Source organism: Heloderma suspectum, chromosome 7 (genome assembly GCF_057233095.1).
Source record: "Heloderma suspectum isolate Gila_16-S chromosome 7, 16-S_ref, whole genome shotgun sequence".
Taxonomy (NCBI): Eukaryota; Metazoa; Chordata; class Lepidosauria; order Squamata; family Helodermatidae; genus Heloderma; species Heloderma suspectum.
In genome coordinates this window covers 67,659,196-67,673,690 of record NC_139464.1, presented here as the reverse complement: position 1 = coordinate 67,673,690, position 14,495 = coordinate 67,659,196, and the positions used below count along the sequence as shown (strand labels likewise).

The window sequence follows — 14,495 nt, the reverse complement described above, 5'->3', positions numbered from 1 at the left end:
CAGGGATCGTCAGCTGTTAAGCCACTCCGGCTTAAAAGATGCATCGGAAAACTCTGGAGGGAATGAACCATTCCCCACCCCACGTATAAGAGTTGCTCTTCTAAATTGCTTGAATACCTATAATCATGCACGCTCCTCTGAGGTCCTTTAAAAGGATATAGATATTAAATGAATATTCCTATCGGTGTGGGAGGAGAAAGACGGCGGCATTTGAAAAGCTGCTCAGATTCGGGGAGATAATTATGAAGTAGAAATCACAGCATACTTCAGGCTCAGCAGGAATGCAGCTGGCGCACAGGTTCCATTTGATTTTTCCTCTGTTTTTAATACAGCTGCACTGTTTCAGCTCATATTTCACGCTCCATGCAGGCCCATGTACTGCCAAAAACCACGAATCCAAAGCTAGGGGAAATTAACCTATTTGAAACCATGAGCTTTGCCTTCATTTGCCAGGATTAGCCTCTGCATTTGCTTAAACTTGGAGAGAGTAAGCCAGAGGTAGGCAACCTGGTGCCCTCCAGATGTTTTGGACTACAACTCACATCATCTCCAAGAAAATGTTGAGCTATACCTTGACTTCACTACATTTTTTGTTCCAAACTAAATAATCTTGTTTGTTTGTTTGTTTGTATTTATTTATTACATTTATATCCCTCCTTTTTGGAGGAGGAAATGGCATTGGCATGGCCAATGGTAATTTTTTTTACTGGAAGATAGGATAAAACGGAGAGGAGGAGGATTATGTACACTACGTTGGGTTCCTTGGAGGAAAAAAGGAGGGATATAAATGTAATAAATAAATAAATAAAAACAAATAACCAAGATTATTTAGTTTGGAACAAAAAATGTAGTGAAGTCAAGGTATAGCTCAACATTTTCTTTTCTTCTTAGCCTCGAGGTATGAAGTAGAGCTCAGTGCTGGGTAGGGTATTGATTATACTGTTCATTTTGACTTTCTGTTTTCAATTAAGGCTCCTTCATGACCATTTTACCTTCAGGATTATTAACCTGAGGCAAAATTGTATCAAAGGTAGTCACAAGTATGTTGTCTTAAGGAGTGGTGCACTTTTTTTTTCTTTTTTTTTTTTAGCACAGTTTGTTTAAATTACATTAGATTTATATTTCATCCTTTGACCTGAAGGGCCCTAAGGATGTTCCAATTGCTCTTTGAGATGAACACCTCAAATGACCTGATGGCTGTTTCCATTCACACAGCAAGTGGAATATAGCAAAGAAATTAAGATTTCTCTTTCTCTCTTCAAAATTCACAGACAAGAGAGGAAGGCAGGCAGGCAAGGATAACACCAGGTGCTTGCCTGCTCCAGCTGGAATGTCTTTCCCCTCTACACAGGCACAGGGCCATCGACCACCCGACTACCTTGTGGGAAGGATTCCAGGAGAGAAAGGGAGGCAGGAAGACAAGCAAAGAATACCTCAGAGCTCGCTTCAGCTGCTCTTTCCCACAACAGGGCCATTACCACAAGTGTCTTGTGGGAAGTCCTGATGGCTTGTTCCATGTTGATATTGTTTACTGTGACTTTTAAAAATATATTTCTTTGGATGTTACTTGAAAGCCACTTTGGACAAATTTGTATCTTGAAAGGCAGGATAGAAATAATTGTAATAAATATATACTAAATAAAATTAGATGAATCAGGAGTCCCCGATCCAGAGTACTTTAATGCATCAAGTTAATTGTTTTGGTTGTCATGTTTTATAAGGTGGTGGTATTTTAGTGGATGCTTGCTTTTAGCTGTTTTAAACTGTGTATGCTTTAATTTTGTTGTAAGATGCCTGGAGTCTTTTTTTTTTTTTTTTTTAGAAAGGTGTCTAAGAAGTTTATTCTTATTCTTATTCTTACCTTTGTGGTGGACATGTAGAATTGTAGATGTAGGCCAAATGGATTAGCTTTTGAAATCTGACATTGTGACTAAGTCCTAAAAATTATTGCTGTTCAAAAGGCCAGATGTATTAGAAATAATGTTCTTATCAGACTTTGGAGCTGTAGTCTGCAAGCTCCTTGCTGCAGATTAGTTCCATTCACACGACTGCCTGGGGCAACTGGCTGGAAGACTTCCCTCTTAGTCACGGCTTGTTCTTTTTCCTAGCACACGTATCATTGTGTTTGCTAACAGCTCCGTGGGTGGTATCAATTAGAATATTAATTGGCATTTTAAAACACTTCGATTTCTTTAGACGTTCCTTCTGCTGTGTTTATTTCTTTTCGTTATACATTAATAGTTTTTATTTGCTTTAGGGATTTAAGGACAACGTCTATCGACAGAGAAGAAAATATTTTGTAGATGTTGCCATGAGTTATAAATAGTGAGTACTGATTTTTAAAAATATGTGGAATTGCTACTGATTCAGGAGGAGTGCATGGTCTGCTTTTTCTCAACTGTGAGCTTTGCAATAAGCACATGGTAGCTATTAAACTGTGACCATTTATACAACCAAATCGGTATGGTGAACATGTAAGTTGAGCTTATTTGGGTTGAATTGTGGAACATAGAAAGCTGCCTGGTATTGAGTCAAGGCATTGGTCTATTTAGCCTACAGCCAGGATGGGTAACATGCGGCCTTACAGATGTTGTTGAAGTGCACCTCCCATCATCCCTCACCATCGGCTATGCTCCCTAGGGATGATGGGAGTTGCAGTCCAATAACATCTGGAGGGCCACACATTTGTCACCGCTTGCCTATACAGATGAGGAGTGGGTGAAACCTATACAAGTTTCAGCCAGCAGTCTTTCCCAGCCTTGTCTGGAGATGCTAGGGCAGGGTGTGTCAAAGCCGGCCTGCTACTCAAATCTGGTCCACCTGAAGTCCAAGTCTAGCCCTTTGGGGTTTCCCAAATGGCCTCTTCCCCTGCCCCTCCCCCCCTTTCCCCCAATTGTTTGGTGGTTTCCTGGCTTTTGCACAGTGTTTTTCCCCATTCTAAAATGGTTGAAATGCCTCTCTTAAGGCTTAGTTACATGGGATCAAGCTTTATGCATATGTCTGCAAGTGCTCAGCAAACACAGTTCATGGTTATAGGCAGAAAACATGATCCTGTACATGGTGGCTGTATGGTGGTCACAGGGCATAACTAAATAATGTAGGTACAGCAAGCAACTACCATGGGCCTGATTGCTGGTGTAAATTTGCCAGCCCCAAAATCTGGTTCCTTAGGGTCAAACTACATGTTATGTTAATTATGTAGCATGTAGCTGACCCCTCTCTTGCTTCCTTACTTGAGAATAGGAGTTTTTCTACATAAGGGATTTATTGTGTGCTTATGATTCTTTACTCTTGGTTGTTTATGGGTTCTTTAGATGATGTCATGATTCTCCAGTTTCATGTCTGTTTTTTAAGAGCACTTTTCCAGGATTCTTTAGGGGAAATGGAGTATTATTTCTGAAAGCAAAAGAAAACATATTTTCCTACTTCTGTAATTGCAATATTCTGCTATTTCACAGCACCACCTAGAGGTTATGTAGTAGAAAAGCAGGAAAACAAAAAGCACTCAATGCTGCAACAAAACCAAAAGTAGATACGATTAACATCCTCATGTAGAAAAGCTGTAAGTGCTTATAGCCACTGAGTGCAATTTTTGGTCAGAAAGGTAGGATATAAATCAAATAATAAATAAAGTTATACTGACATATCCCTGATTTTATTCCAATGCTGGGTCTCCAAAGCCAGCAGATCTCCAAGATTAGCTGACATGGTGGACTTAGACCAAATCCTAATGGGTTCCAGCTGGACTAAATTTAGCATAGGATTGCACATGTACAGCACAATCCTATGCGCGACTACTCAGAAGCAAGTCCCTTTGAGTTCAATGAGGGTTACTCCCAGGGAAGTGGGTACAGGACTGCAGCCTTAGTAACTTACTCTGCAACTAATAAGATAAATTCCTTCCCTTCCAAATGCTTCACTTCTCTTTTCTTTTCAAGTAAAAGATATTGTCTTTGCAGATCAAGCCTACATTGTGAATTCATTACCACCCCCAGGAGTTAGTAAATTTCCAGCACTACCTACAAATACCTGCTGTTTTGCAATTTTCTTGTCACATAGCCTTCCAAGTCAAGCTAATTCCAATCACATTCTCGTTTTATTTGTAGTGGGCCAAATTCTTCACACTCCAAAGAAGGCACACACTACTTTTACGTACTTTCTAATTTTATGCTTTCCTAAAAAAAATCCATTATTTTTCTTCTTTGTGGTTTCAAGCCTGTCTCTTTGTGTTTTCTAAACACAGAAGTGTGGCAGGGAGTGGTGGTGTGGGGGGAGCATTTATTCTCCCCAGCAGAGGGGAAAAAATGCTTGGCAGGAAAAGCATATTTTAAAGCCCATAAAAAGGCTTTATGGTGTGGGTATATATAAAACTAATAAGGATACAGCATGAGAAGAGGAAGAGAATTTGTATCCTGTGAGCAGAGGCTGAAGTTTTTCTCTCTGTATAGATCATGGCTGTTCTATTAGCATTTTATATGGATATGGATCTCCTAACTGTTCCTGCGCAGGCTCCTTTTGCATAGCTGAGCTCTGCGTTGGTTGTACTGGACTAGTTTCAAACCAGCCTGAACCATTTTTTTCTGCCACCTTGCTGTGGTCCCCCTCCCTCCAATTCAGGGTAGGAAAATGGGGGAGTTTAAACCTGTGTGCAATTTAGCTTAATTAATGCATGCAAATTAGCAAAGGCTCCCCCTGCATCTGGGTATGGGAAGAATATCTTTAGCAGCACTCATTAGATCCCTAAACTGTATTGTTGGGCTGCTTTGTCCCTAAAATATTTTTTTCTCTGGCAGGCTATCAACATACCTGACTGTGCATGCTCATCGTATTGGTTGAACCCAACAAAATGGGAAACCCCATAAGGTGTGCCCAAAAACAAAAAGCAAATGCCAGGAGCAAGAATCATCTGATTGGGTCATACTGGTTTTCCCTGAAGACAGACCTATATGCAGTCTGAAAAGTATTGGAATGATTTATTTTTGTTGAATAAAACCTCCATTTTGTTTACCCCATTGCTTTTTGGCACATCTTATTGGTTGACCTTAATTGTCGATTGGATGTATTTATACTGATGGCAATAGCCGTGCATTGATTGATCGCATAATTCTCTAATCTCTGGATGTGTGATTTGTAATATTGGTTTTAATGATATGGGACCATCCAGGCACCTTACAGATGAACTCAGAATTGGTTAGCTTCCAAGATCCCTAAAGAAACTTCCATCGATACCCCTTCATTTTGTGCTAGGGCTGACTGTTAAGTAAGCTAAAGAGCAGGCAGGAACTAATTGTTAACAGGAGAGGGGCTGGGTCTTGAACCTCTTGATGTAGGGGCCTTTACCCCCTAATCTCAGATATATGTGGCCTGGTCATGGTTACTTGGTGGGGAAGAAGCAGCACTCTGAGGGCTTCTTCACATGGCACTTTTATCCTGCTATTGAGATTGGCTACTCACAGAGGTTTGCAGATTCTCCAGGGTGTCCACTGCACCAAATGACTTTTATTCCATATTTTAAAAGATTGGAGATAATGAGCTATCAAATTACAGCGCTTGAGTTCTGCTTGAGTTCCCTTGTGAAAAAGGAAAAGCTGCAGTAAGAGGAGCTAGACCACAGTGCCATCTAGTGGCTGTATAATGAAACATATGGAAGACTCAGATAAGGGGGAAAAGGGCGGTGGGGTGGAAGGAAGCGCGTGTATAGGGAGTCTTGTTGTGATCCTGCATTTGAAACGGAAGCAGAAAGCCCAGTTTTAAATGTGGGATTCTAGGATGGTGTAGAGATGCTTTGAAAGGCAAACTCTGCCATATTATTACACTAAGCCCTGGCCTTGAAAATGGGTTCTGGATGATCTCTTAATGAGGCTGGCTCTGGCCAAACTAGGACTCCTCTTGCAGAATAATTAGATCTCTTCTTGGATATGGTAACTGACTGTAGCTATCCTGCTCCTTGCACCAAGCTGATCTATCTGTCTGTCTGTCTTATCTCACTATCATTTTATAATTTGATATGCCACTTTCCTCTGCCAAATAGACTTCCAAAACAAAGCTGAATTTGGATACTTTTTAGGGTACTTATCCTCATCCCCTTCATGGATCACTGCCTTGTTGTGGCAAAGGGGCTTGCGTAACTCAGTGAAGCCATAAGCTATGCCACGCAGGGCCACCCAAGACGGACAGGTCATGGCAGAGAGTTCTGACAAAATGTGGTCCACTGGAGAAGGAAATGGCAACGCACTCCAGTATTCTTGCCAAGAAAACCCCATGGAACGTATCACAAGGCTAAAAGAGATGACGCCGGAAGATGAGCCCCTCAGGTCGGAAGGTGTCCAATATACTACTGGGGAAGAGCAGAGGGTATTTCCAAGTAGCGCCAGAAAGAGTGAAGCGGCTGGGCCAAAGCCGAAAGGACACTCAGCTGTGGATGTGTCTGGTGGTGAAAAGGAAATCCGATCCTGTAAAGAACAATATTGTTTAGGAACCTGGAATGTAAGATCAATGAATCAAGGTAAGCTGGAGGTGGTCAAACATGAGATGGCAAGATTGAACATCAACATCTTGGGAATCAGCAAACTGAAATGGACAGGCCTGGGCGAATTTAATTCAGGTGACCATCATATCTACTACTGTGGGCAAGAATCCCTTAGAAGAAATGGAGTAGCACTCATAGTCAACAAAAGGGTGGGAAAAGCAGTACTGGGGTACAATCTTAAAAATGATAGAATGATCTCAGTATGAATCCAAGGCAAACCATTCAACATCACAGTAATTCAAGTCTATGCCCCAACCACTGAGGCCAAAGAAGCTGAGATTGATTGGTTCTATGAAGACCTACAACACCTTCTAGAACTAACACCAAAAAAAGATGTCCTCTTCAGCACAGGGGATTGGAATGCTAAAGTAGGAAGTCAAGAAATCACCGGGATAACAGGCAGGCATGGCCTTGGTGTACAAAATGAAGCAGGACAAAAGCTAATAGAGTTTTGCCAAGAGAACACGCTGATCATAGCAAACACTCTTTTCCAACAGCACAAGAGACGACTCTACACATGGACATCACCAGATGGTCAATATCGAAATCAGATTGATTATTTCCTTTGCAGCCAAAGATGGAGAAGCTCTATACAGTCAGTAAAAACAAGACCTGGAGCTGACTGTGGCTCAGATCATGAGCTGCTTCTTGCAAAATTTCGGCTTAAATTGAAGAACGTAGGGAAAATCACTAAACCATTCAGGTATGACCTAAATCATATCCCTTCTGAATATACAGTGGAGGTGAGGAATAGATTTAAGGGATTAGACCTGATAGACAGAGTGCCTGAGGAACTATGGACGGAGGTCCGTAACATTGTTCAGGAGGCAGCAACGAAATCCATCCCAAAGAAAAAGAAATGCAAGAAAGCCAAGTGGCTGTCTGATGAGGCTTTACAAGTAGCTGAGGAAAGAAGGGAAGCTAAAAGCAAGGGAGAAAGGGGAAGATATATCCAACTGAATGCAGAGTTCCAGAGAATAGCACGGAGAGACAAGAAGGCCTTCTTAAATGAACAATGCAAAGAAATCGAGGAAAACAACAGAATGGGAAAGACTAGAGATCTCTTCAAGAAAATCGGAGATCTCAAGGGAACGTTCTGTGCAAAGACGGGCATGATAAAGGACAAAGAAGGCAGGGACCTAACAGAAGCAGATGAGATTAAGAAGAGGTGGCAAGAATACACAGAAGAATACAGGAAAGATCTGAATGTCCCTGATAGCCATGATAGTGTGGTCACTGAACTTGAGCCGGACATCCTAGAAAGTGAAGTCAAGTGGGCCTTAGGAAGCGTTAGTAAGAACAAAGCTAGCGGAGATGACAGTATTCCAGCTGAGCTATTTAAAATCCTAAAAGATGATGCTGTTAAAGTGCTGCATTCAATATGCCAACAAATTTGGAACACTCAACAATGGCCGCAAGACTGGAAAAGGTCAGTTTACATTCCAGTTCCAAAGAAGGGCAATGCCAAAGAGTGTTCAAACTACTGTACAATTGCGTTTATTTCACATGCCAGCAAGGTGATGCTCAAAATCCTACAAGCTAGGCTTCAGCAATATGCGAACCGAGAACTACCGGAAGTACAAGCTCGGTTTCGAAGAGGCAGAGGAACTAGAGATCAAATCGCCAACATTCGCTGGATCATGGAGAAAGCAAGAGAATTCCAGAAAAACATCTATTTCTCCTTCATTGACTACGCTAAAGCCTTTGATTGTGTGGATCACAACAAACTGTGGCAAATTCTTAAAGTGATGGGAGTACCAGACCACCTTACCTGTCTCCTGAGAAACCTGTATGAGGGTCAAGAAGCAACAGTAAGAACCAGACATGGAACAACCGATTGGTTCAAAATTGGGAAAGGAGTATGACAAGGCTGCATATTGTCACCCTGCTTATTTAACTTATATGCAGAGTACATCATGACAAATGCCGGGTTGGATGAATCACAGGTCAGAATTAAGATTGCTGGGAGAATTATCAACAACCTCAGATACGCAGACGATACCACCCTAATGGCAGAAAGCGAAGAGGATCTAAAGAGCCTGTTGTTGAGGGTGAAAGAGGAGAGTGCAAAAGCTGGTTTGAAACTCAACATTCAAAAAACGAAGATCATGGCATCTGGCCCCATCACGTCCTGGCATATAGAAGGGGAAGAAATGGAAGCAGTGACAGATTTTACTTTCTTGGGCTCCAAGATCACTGTAGACGGTGACTGTAGCCATGAAATTAAAAGACGCTTGCTCCTTGGGAGGAAAGCTATGGCAAACCTAGACAGCATAGTAAGAAGCAGAGACATCACCTTGCTGACAAAGATCCGTCTAATCAAAGCTATGGTTTTCCCAGTAGTAATGTATGGCTGTGAGAGCTGGAATATAAGGAAGGCTGAGCGCCGAAGAACTGATGCTTTTGAACTGTGGTGCTGGAGAAGACTCTTACGAGTCTCCTCGACTGCAAGGAGGTCAAATCAGTCAATGCTAAAGGAAATCAACCCTGACTGCTCATTGGAAGGACAGATACTGAAACTGAAGCTCAAATATTTTGGCCACCTAATGCGAAGAGAAAACTCTCTGGAAAAGACCCTGATGTTGGGAAAGACTGAAGGCAAAAGGAGAAGGGGACGGCAGAGGATGAGATGGCGAGATAGCATCACCGATGCAATGAATATGAACTTGAGCACACTCCGGGAGAGAGCGCAGGACAGAAAGGCCTGGCGTGCTATGGTCATGGGGTCACGAAGAGTCGGACATGACTGAACGACTGAACAACAACATCATCCTCATAGATATGAAACACCGAACATAAAGGTTTGTAGAAAAGCTATAATTCTGCCAAATTTCCCAAGAAGAGAGGTATGACAAAATAATTAAAAAAAAAACACACCCTGAGGTAAACAAAGGTTGCCGTTTTTTAAACTTCCTAGGTAATGGCTGTAAGAACTTTGGCCTCAGCTTACTGAAATGAGCCCCACCCCTGTCATTAGCTTAGCAGTCAACATTTATGAACATTCTGTCCAGCCACACAGAAGTGGTTAAAAAAAATGGCTGTTGGTCTGCTAAGCCCAGGGACCAAATGGGGCTACTGGTGGGAATGTATGCAGAGGAGGCTGCATTATCACCATCAGAGCCAAACCGAGATATTTTGCTGCTTGAGGATAAGGACAAGCTGGTGTCCCCCTGCCCCCCATTCCATGCACAAACGCCAGTTGAATCTTTCTTCCACACTGGCAATGGGACAGCATCCTCCACCACACCTGAAGGCAGCAGGCTAGCTTAGGGGACAAGGAAAGGCCACAAGGCCCACAGCTCTCTCCTCCACTACCTTGCTGCCACCTCCTAGCATCTGCCACCTGAGGCAACCACCTCACTCCGCCTCATGGTAGGGCTGGCCCTGATCACAATCATAATACTCTTCTGGGGCCAAACAAGGCAATATGCAGGATGCATTCTTCATTTCAGCCTTGTTTCAACACCCTCTGTGTATTTAGGATATTTTAAAAATGTAGTAAGTGGCATATAATTCTGTTAAATAAATAATAAATCATACTGTCCATTCACTTCTGGCATGATTTGCTATCAGCTTTTCCCCTCCCCAGCAAAGCCCTTGATGTAACTGTTTGCTCTTGGCAAAAGGAAGAAGTGAAAGTGGGAGAAAGGAAAGGAAGACAATTGTGCTCAATGAGAATTTCCAGGTTGAATAGGCAGTCTCAAAGCACATTAATTCCAAATGATTCTGTCTCCACAAGGGATACCTATTATTGGAGGAGCTTCTATAGTGAGGGCTGGTATAAGGTCTTGCATCTAAGAAATGTCTGGCACATATCCTGCTTTACTGGAGTAGAGAGACAGAAGGAGGGAAGGCTCATTCAGGCATCACAAAACTTGACTGTAGGAGGCCCAAGGCTCCCCTGTCAATGTATTGTTCTAGTCCTTTTAGTTTTCAAAGTGCTTTATGATTGTTATCACATCCACAGCGACCTGATGAGAAATGTCATTTCCCAGGCAGGAGGCTGAGGCTGAGAGACAGGGCCATGGCCGTCGAGGGATCTGAAGGGCTAAGCAGGGATTTCAACCTGACTGAGCATCCGAAGTCACCATTCAGCATTCACCCGAGTTGTAACAGCACCTGCAGTGTTTTATTTTTAGTTATACCAACTTGGGAAGTGAGGCACTGATAGCCTTATAGGAGGGGTGAAGAAACCTCTTCCATCCTGAGGGCCAAATTGAATTTCAGATAAGCTCTCGGGGCCCACCAGATATAAATACCAGGATATTTTTGCATAAAGCTCTTTCTGCCATTAACAAAGCATTGGGAGAGCCAGTTCAACCTTTACGAATGGGTGGGGGAACCATGCAAAAGTTGCAAAACCACCAAATTATTGGCAGTCAGGGGAAAGTGGGTATGGCCAGGAAAAGGGCATGTCAGTATGGGGAATGGGGCCAGATTTGGCCCACTGGCCTGAGGTTCCCCACTCCCACTCTACAGCAACGACTAAACATCACACAACTGGGCGAAGGTGATAGTGGCAGGAAATATTACAAGAGGTGACCGCTTCTAACTTTCCTGACCTGAGGTAAGAATATAAAATCCATATCTTACTCTCTGATTTAAACCCTTCGCTATCATCATCCCAACTGCAGAAGCAACCGAAGTGGTTACTTGAGGCAGAAATATCTTCTGAAGAGCCACTAAAGCAATGTACCATCTGGGAGGTGTGTCTCAGGATGCCTTAAAATGTCATAGAGAATACTGGGGTGCAACTGGGATGATAATACTGTGTCATACTGCACCTCAAATCCATGGCAGAAAGAGAGATTCCATTAGCTGCAGGAGATAGTTTTAAGAAACACAACACAGGCTGTGTTCTTTAGCAGAACATCTTCATAAGGGACAATGTTTTAGAATTCCTTCTTGGGTTGCTCCAAAGGAAGATATTGACACTGCCCTAGTCTTTGAAACAGGGTTAAGCTACTGCAGGTACTAGGGTGGCATTAGAAGCCCCTTTTAGTGCAAGCAAAAGAAGAAACCTAAAATATCGCCGGAACGCGTTGGGACCAATGTTGGTTTCTTTTAAACTGTTTCTTGTACCTACTAAAATACCCTTGGATAATATCTTGTACCCTTGGATAATATTTATTATTTATTTTTGTTCTGAAGATTTATTGAAGATTCAATCAAATGATTCTCAAGGCGGCTCACAACGGTTTTGTAATTATCCATCCCCCCGTCCCCAAGCCCTCACATGTACACACACAACCCAGCAGCCTCGGTTCTCTGGCTGATTGATGGGGCAGCATGCGCTCTCCTTCCATCCTGCAGTCCCAGGTGAACTAGCAGTTGGAGCTACTTCTATGTGCAAGTATACAGATTCCTTTATCTACATTGTCATACTCAAACAGCAAGACTTTTTACTTAGTGGCCAATGACACGAACTAACACTGCCATATTACGGAGAGCTCCTCTGCCCTAACCCCAGTCCTTGCACATTGCTTACATTTGATGACGTTTGCATATAGTTATTATGCAGTTCAGTAATCACTGAAATACAAAGCTTGAATCCTTCCTGTGCTATAAACTCAAAAACTACTTCAAAGTAAGGCTCTCTTTCTTAACTCTTTTGCTCATTTTGTGCGATAGGGAAATATTTACCTACTGTATGGGCTTTTTGTTTCAGGATTACAAACCAAACCAAAACAAAACCCTGTGTGGGAGGAGTTGAGGAGGTGTATTGGTTTCCCAAAAGACACAGTACAAATGGAGAAATTAGCCAATAAATGTAACCTCAGCAAAGTCTATGGGAAAAAACCCCCTGACAATACCTGTCAAACTGCCAGAGGTCACTCCTCAAATTTTAAATTCCTATAAATTTAAGGGTACGAATGACCCTTCCTGTGTCAAAATCAGTACAGAGCATCCTCAAACCAATCTCTCCTTCACTGCCAAGTTTCAGATCGATTCTCTCAGCTGTGTTCTGAATATAAGCCATAGAACCGACTGCCCCTTAATTTCTGGTTATAATCGCAGACTGTGATGCGTCCAACTCACCCTTAACTGTGAGTTAAGGCAACTGTGGCCCCTATAATAACAAAAATTTTAACAGCTCCCTTGGATTATGCACAGCTGATGTCAGACCTCTTAGAGGGCACATTTCAGATGATGCAGTACATTGCTTGGGTTGGCCCTTATCTCTACCTTCCCCTTATGTGATGTCTGGCTTGTACAGCAAAACCCAGGTGTTTCTAAGATATGTACTTTACATGTAAACCTGTAACCTGTGGGGAATTAGGAGCTGTGTGAAGAATTAGGAGTAGCAGGGAGCTGGTTCTTCGTAAACTGCAGCCTAGCAGTTCTTACGTGCATGCTTATGAATTGGACAGTGGGCTTCTTAATCACCATACTAGTTGAGGATTTATTATCGATGTTTATCAAGCTAAAATTTCCCCCCTTGGAGATGGGTAAGAGAGGCAACAGTACTGTCAGGTACTGCTACAGATAGGCATGGAATGGGACTGAATAGGACATGTTTGGGGGATTGGGGAGGGGGTTTGGAGAAGGTGTTGTGGGGAGAATATAAGTGGAGACCTGTTTGTTTTCAGAACTATTGTGCGTTTTGTATTTTTTTTCCTTAGTGGCCAGCCAATCCCTAGAGTGGACTATACGCCTGAAGAAATAAAAACCTGGGGTGTAGTTTTCCGAGAACTTACTAAACTCTACCCTACTCATGCTTGTCGAGAATATTTGAAAAACTTCCCTTTGCTGACAAAACACTGTGGCTATAGAGAGGACAATGTCCCTCAGCTGGAGGATGTTTCTATATTTCTTAAAGGTAAGAGTCAAACTTGGCTTCTAGATGAGCAAGGTGCTGCACATGGCCTGATCCATACATCATTAACATACATCATCAAGACTTCTGCTGATTTCAGGAAAAATTAGGGCACATTGTTGTGCCACAGCTCTGGACAGTATCCATTGCTAGCAGCCCCCCAGTGCCAATCATGCTACGCTACTGAAAAAAAACCACTAGCACAATGGGAAGCTAGTGCTTGATAGCACATCCCCAGAAAGTAAGCCCAAACTGGCCTTTCTGCAATGGGACAGGTCAGCGGAGCTCCCTTCCACTAGCTGCATTGGCTTGTCCCATTCTGAAAGTGCTACTTTGGGCTAGTTTACAATTGCGCTATCGAACACTGACTTCCTGTTGTGCTAGCGGTAATTTCTGCTAGCACAAGGGCAGCGTCAGATATTTCCCTCTGCCAATGACACGTGGGTTGTCCCGTTGTGGTCAGTGAAAATACTCACGCGTCCATGGTTTTAGGATTGCACATGATTCTAGCCCAGATATCACTTTTCAGTGGTTTGGTCCAGCAGCATTTTGTATATTTTTGTGCTAACATTAGATAAGATGAAAACTGTGATAAATAATATTAAGGTGATGGAGGAAAACATCAACCCCCCTTTGATGCACAAATATTGTGGAAGATGCCTTCAGGTACCACTAAGAACTATTTCACACACATCTTTTCATTGTAGTTATAGGTTCTCTGGTGACCAGTGCTGAAATAGTTCGGTAGAGGAGAGGTGTGAGCTTCACCACACATCCAGGCAAATCACCTCCTGTGGGAGCAAAGGCCTACCCATGAATGCCTGATTGGGCAAAAGTCCTGTTGGCTTGATGCCTCTTGACTTCTTGCTGGAGGGTACATAATGTGAACAGAGGCCCTGATGCACACGAGAAGTCTCTCTGTCAAAAAGAAAAGAAAAGGACTGGAGACCATAAAGTAAGAAGTCCTCTACCCAATCAGGTGCCCTGGCTCCCATGGGAAGTTATTTGACAGACTGAGGGATGGAGGTTGCACCACTTCACCACCACGTCATTGCAGTGCTACTGCAGCTGAACATATGAACCGGTGCAAATGTCACTTGATAGCTCTCAACTGTATGTGTAAATTGCCTCCATTGGAAAGCACTGGAG

At 42.7% G+C, this 14,495-nt stretch overlaps 1 protein-coding gene across 2 annotated transcripts in view; it reads left to right on the top strand.

Moving 5' to 3' along the window:
• Window positions 1-14,495, top strand: part of TPH2 (tryptophan hydroxylase 2) — a 92,383-nt gene that overhangs the window by 16,297 nt on the left and 61,591 nt on the right. For both annotated transcript variants that reach the window (XM_084810480.1, XM_084810481.1), the window contains exons 5-6: window positions 2,258-2,325; window positions 13,153-13,349. In XM_084810480.1, the coding sequence (XP_084666606.1) occupies window positions 2,258-2,325; window positions 13,153-13,349 (265 nt within the window). The remainder of the gene's footprint in view (window positions 1-2,257; window positions 2,326-13,152; window positions 13,350-14,495) is intronic.